Source organism: Temnothorax nylanderi, unplaced genomic scaffold, assembly GCF_030848795.1.
Source record: "Temnothorax nylanderi isolate EJ_2023f unplaced genomic scaffold, tnyl_v1.0 TNYL_tig0130_pilon, whole genome shotgun sequence".
Taxonomy (NCBI): domain Eukaryota; kingdom Metazoa; phylum Arthropoda; class Insecta; order Hymenoptera; family Formicidae; genus Temnothorax; species Temnothorax nylanderi.
The window spans coordinates 265,811-271,553 of record NW_027249192.1 but is presented as its reverse complement, the minus strand read 5'-3'; the positions used below and the strand labels follow the sequence as shown (position 1 = coordinate 271,553).

General features: G+C 41.2%; 1 protein-coding gene across 1 annotated transcript; it reads right to left on the bottom strand.

The window, feature by feature from the left end:
* Nucleotides 1–1,938: 1,938 nt before the first annotated feature.
* Rps13 (ribosomal protein S13) lies at nt 1,939–4,302 on the bottom strand. Its single transcript, XM_071713780.1, has 3 exons — nt 4,145–4,302; nt 3,099–3,226; nt 1,939–2,295 (listed from the first exon to the last, which is right to left on the bottom strand). Exons 1-3 carry the CDS (start codon nt 4,165–4,167, stop codon nt 1,991–1,993), a joined length of 456 nt encoding a protein of 151 aa, XP_071569881.1. The 5' UTR covers nt 4,168–4,302; the 3' UTR covers nt 1,939–1,990.
* Nucleotides 4,303–5,743: the final 1,441 nt, after the last annotated feature.

Below are 5,743 nucleotides of genomic sequence, written 5' to 3'. Positions count from 1 at the left end.
ACCGCAGCAGGCCTTGCGCCTCCTCGGCACTCTTGGGGACCGCCGCGAGTGAGAGTCACCCAGGACGTTCACCATGTTGGTGAACAGTCACTCGCGCATGCGCGCGCACCACCCCCTTGCTCGCTGTCTACCTTCACCGTCGATGACGTCAAAAATAGGACAAGGAGCTGGTGGCCTTTGCTACAAGGTGCGGCGCGAGGGGGGTAGGGGGTCGGAGGAGGGGGAAGAGGGCCACTGAACTGTCCCTCGATGTCTTCTGTCTCGACCTCGCCTCTCTATCTCTTTGCCTCCCTCTTCTTCCCGCCCCCATCGTCGGGATAGGTGCTCTGGGCCCCGCGGCAGGGCCGGCGGTGGCTGGCGATTTACCGATGAGAAAGGAAAAGGGTACGCGTGGATTGTAGGAAGGATCGTAGGGACGTATTAGATATAGCCCAACACAATGCAAAAGACGTCTTATATTCTAATTTTGGACATTGTATTGTTTTGGAGGTGATCGGAGCAAACGAGTAGTGGGTAAACTTGCTTTATCCTTTTAAAAAAAGTTTCGAGGAAGATATCCTTGAAATTATATTCGGATGAAATCTACTATTTTGCACGCGTAACATATCGGACGTAACATATGGGACTCGATATCTCACGAGGGGACGGAGGGGATCAACGACGACGCTAGTCCTCGTGAGAGCTCGCCACCAGTTTCTTACCCTCTCCCACCTTTCTCTTTTTCTCTCTCACGGGACCTCACTCCTTGTCTTGTTGGCCTACCACCTCGTGTCACGTACGTGGATGCTTGCATGTGCACGTACGCGTCGTCCGTCCGCATTACAAATTTTTGGTACCGTGCCGCGTATGGTGCGCGCGTATCCGCGGCAGCGAGCAGTACCAAGTTAAGGGCCACTTCGACCAAACTCCGATTAACTTAATCGTTGATTAGTTCATTGGAAATGACCAATCGCATTTGCTCATTAAGCAGATTGACAAATGCGATTGGTCATTTCCAGTGGACTAATCACCGATTAATCGTTGCTTAGGAGTTTGGTCGAAGTGGCCTTAAATAAATTTGACTCCTTGCTTCCAGATCGAAGTCGCGAAGAGCGTCAGATCGTTAAAGCAAACCTGAGGAATCACTCTTGTTCTCTTTGTCAAACGATTCCTGTGCCCTGCGATCTCTGGAATGCGGGGGACAATGTACCGTGCGTTCGTTTCTCGATTAGACATGCGCCTACTTTTAGGCAACTTCGCCAAGTGGAATGTCCGGTGGCATCGGATGAATATTAATTCAAAATTCGACATTCTTGCCGCGCGTAACATTTAGACAGGATGGATGGAAAAAAATTGAAATTGATCTGTTATGCATACAAAAATAGAAGAAAGTATAAATTTAATTCGAGAAAGTCAACCCCAAAAACTCGAAGAATTTTTGGTTTGGCAAAATTTCTATTAATTTTTTCTAATTTGCATACATTTTGCAAGGCTATTATGTTAATAAAACGCGATTTTGAATTATTTTCGAGTATCCGATAAGAAAAAAATGCACGCTTATTCACAGATCCTTGATTAATTTTTAATTAATTATTGTGAAAGTCACAAAATGGTAGAGGACTTTTCTATTCATTTTAATTTAATCTTCTCTACGAAAGGTATTATACCTATTATCAAACACGCTATATACGCATATATAACAGTTCTGTCCAAGGTTTGCAATTCTGGGCATTGATTCGATATGTGTCGACATTTATGTCTATAGCCTATACCTTCCTTTTTCTATCTTTATTAAGAAAAAGGCAACATTCAAAGGCACATATCAAGCCAATTCCCAGAATTGCAAATTTTAGACAGCACTGATATATAACGTTAATAATTTGGTAGCATTAGAAAAACGGTAGTATTAGAAAAAAAAGTATCATATTAGCGTATTCGTAGTATTAGAAAAAAATTAAATTAGTGTCTCCGGAGTTTATTAAAGCATAATATGTAAATACAATAAACAAAATCAGGCTACGAGAGCACTGGCTGTTGAACTCTCATATTTCCAATTAGGCGGCAGAGATCCCTTTGCTTTATAGTAACGTGCCAACCTGTGAATTCTCGACTCGACGAGAATCAAACGGAATTTGCTGTCCTTATCTTTGCGATTTCGCTCCAGATGCTTGCGCACGGCAACGGCTTTTTTGATCAAATAGTACAGATCTTCTGGTAGATCGGGGGCCAGGCCCATACTCTTCACGATGCGCAGAATCTTGTTTCCTGTGCGGAATCGCACTTGCGCCACTCCGTGCGAGTCACGAAGGATGACACCTAAAAAAAAAAATATATATATATACACATACATACATACATACATACATACATTATACACATTTCTTTTTGCCACTTTAACAATTCTTAAATTTGATAATGTTCTACAAATGTCAGTGATGACCTATTGTGAAATGACGAGTTATCGTATTCACATCAAACACTGCTTTTTATCTTGCAAACATGTTTGGTTAAGGAGATAAATTAAAGATTCTAAGATCTCCTGGACAGTTTGCTTTCAGATATACTAGATCCTCTTAGCAAATTAACAGTTAAGGCTCTTGAGCTTTTTCCGCCATCATGTGAGATCGTGATGTTAGAGGCGAGAAATGACACACTGAGAATTCTTGCGTGCCATTTCTAAGTAAAAAGATATTTGCGTAAAATAACACTTCAGATCACTTCAACACACTTCAAAAAATCACTTTAGATTACTTCAAAAATACTCCGAGGACTATTCTTTTCCCTTGACAGTTAACAAACAGCCGTAAAATGAATGTGATACAAAGCTTAGTCATGTGTCTGCACATAAGCCTGCATTCGTATTACATTCACTTTACGGCTGTTTATTAACTGTCAAGGAAAAGGGACAGATCTCGGAGTATTTTTGAAGTGTGTTAAAGTGATCTAAAGTTATTTTACGCGAATATCTTTTTATTTGGAAATGACATACAAGAATTCTCAGCGTCTCATTTCTCGTCTATGATGTCACGATCTCATATGATAGCGGAAAGAGCTCAGAAACCTTAATGTGACTTTTATCTTTTATCACAGCAAAAGCATAAGTGGATTATTAAAATTACCAATTTGAGATGGTGTGTGTCCTTTTTTTGCTAGCTTGTAAATAAGTTCTTTGCAATCCTCCGGCGTCAACTTCAACCAAGTTGGTACGCTTCGTCGGTATGGAAGTGCCGACTGGGATATACCCTTTCTAAAAGAGATAATCATTAAATAAATTATTTAAAAATTTATAAGTAATATATATAATAATTAAATTCATATATACATATATATATATATATATATATATATATATATATATATATATATGATTAAATGGTTTATTCTATATTGTAGAATAAACCATTTTAGAATCGTTTTAAAATGCTAATAATATAACATCTAAGAAATATTTAAAAAGTGGTTTCTCAGAAACACCATCTAGGTAGCAGAGTGACGTCAAATGACGTATTAATAACAGAACGCCAATATAACGTCATAAAGACGTCTTTAGACGTCATTCAGCTACCTAGGCATAAATATTCTATAAAAATGAATGATAATAAAAAATTAAGCTCTTTATTATCGAAGTTGGCCGTATTGTCCGCCGTTGGGCGGCAGGAGCCAAAAAATTTAAGAAGAAGAAGAAGAAGATTATCGAAGTGTTCCTCGGCATCTATGGGATGAATTTTTACGCCGTCATACAGTACTCCGCCGTCACAATTAAACCAAACATCTTTGGTGGGAGGGGGGAATATCCTCGCCTGGATGCGAGGAGTACAAGACATCTTTAACTTTGGGGTTATCTAGCGCAAATTGCACCGCGTGCACGTGCAAGGTTATGTACTCGGAGAAGCGGTGTGTTCGATTCAGACCGAGATCTACGGCGCATGTAAGGACCCGAATCATGAACAAAGTTTGACAGTTATACGCTATAAATTCGACAGATCGGAGGATAATTCATCATTCAAGCGGCAAGAACGGACAACGGAGCTGTAAACACATGGTTGCCGAACGGTCACGCCGTCGGAACATCTCGATTATGAGAAATCTGGTATCGCAAAAATCGCGAGCGTTGTTGCGAACGAAAGATCGCATCGATAATACTTTACAAATATTGTTACGTTACCCGTGCGAGTGCATACGACCCATCTTGACGGATTTTCTTCAAACAGGAACGACGTGCGCGAAGAAAGGAAATGAAAGGAAATTGCGAGAGACAATGGCGTGGAAGTCGCCACTGGCGCCTTCTGTGACAGGCTAGTATCCCATGGAGCGGAATACGCGGAACGGAACGAGTGTATCACCAATCACGGGATCATTCTGATAGAACCCTTACTACACAGAACATATATAATGCCTTACTACGTTTACGCGAGCGTTACTTTTGTAGTAACTCACGATAATTCCTTCGCGTAAACGGGATTTTCCTTCGCGTAAACGGGATTTTGTAGTAACTTGCGATAATTTACTCCGCGTAAACGAGTGATATATCGTAAGTTACTACAGAAGTAACGCTCGCGTAAACGTAGTACCTGTCAAAGATTCCGTCGAAACGGTCCCGTGATTGGTGATACGCTCGTTCCGTTTCCGCGTTATCCGCTTCATGGGACGCCAGCCTAAAGGCTGATTTATAGAGACCGTAACCGTTGATTTAAGCCGTAATCTTTAAGAAATTGGCCAATTACAGTAGATTGTTCTTCTCACATTCAACTGTGATTGGTCAAGTTCTTAAAGATTACGGCTTAAATCAACGGTTACGGCCTCTATAAATCAGCCTTAAGGATGCCGTCCCATGCAGGACGGAATTTCGGAAAACGGAATCTCGGAATCATTCTGATTGGTTAGCCTCATGGGGCTTGTACTGTGCCCCATGGGGCTAACCAATCAGAATGATTCCGAGATTCCGTTTTCCGAAATTCCGTCCTGCATGGGACGGCACCCTAAAGGTCTATCCAGACAAACTTGCATAGCGCACAAACATATAAGCATAAAGGTGCGATTTCACGATGACGCTCGACGCTGGATTCGAGCGTCAAATCTGGTCACGTGATAGATTCAGAGGGACGCGAAATATAACCTAACCACTGGATTGGCTGAAATCTATCACGTGACCAGATTTGACGCTCGAATCCAGCGTCGAGCGTCATCGTGAAATCGCACCTTAAGGGGATGCTGGAGCCGCAGGCGAACTCGATCAGCGTCGATAAAGAAGTGCTCACCGACTATATCTGTCCTTGTATAGACAAGGATATAGACAAGGATAGCACCTAACCTTGCATCTTCCACTGGTCTAAGTAATATCTTTTTTTTTAGGCTTCAAATCTTACTTCTAATTGCACGATATTATTCCTGACAGTTTTTTGTAGAGGGCTGCATCACTATTTTCTATAGAAAAACTGCAGAATTTTTGTATAAAGCAAATATTGTCGTCAGGTGAAGACAATATTTATAAAAATAAAATTTTTTTTAGTTTATCAGAAAAAATCATGTACAGCCCTCTACATTTTTGTGCGTACTTTAATCGTGTAAAAGGATTTTCCATTCTGTTCAGCCAATTCAAAGATATTGCTTAGACCGATTATGCCTTGTCGCTGTCAGGGTGCCATTACATGGAGCGCGGAAGCGCGGAAGACAAAATTTACTAGATTTCCGTCGATCCGTTCCGTCTGTTTTTAATGCCTTATATTACATGGAGCACATTTTGAGCGGAAAAGCGGAACGGAGA

Bases quoted from the DNA above. Each gene is read 5' to 3' on its own strand.
- Rps13 (XM_071713780.1), bottom strand. From the start codon at position 4,167: ATGGGTCGTATGCACTCGCACGG. The intron at 3,227-4,144 runs GTAACGTAACAA...TATCTCTTTTAG, and splicing joins GGTCGTATGCACTCGCACGG to AAAGGGTATATCCCAGTCGG. The intron at 2,296-3,098 runs GTAATTTTAATA...TTTTTTTTTTAG, and splicing joins ACACACACCATCTCAAATTG to GTGTCATCCTTCGTGACTCG.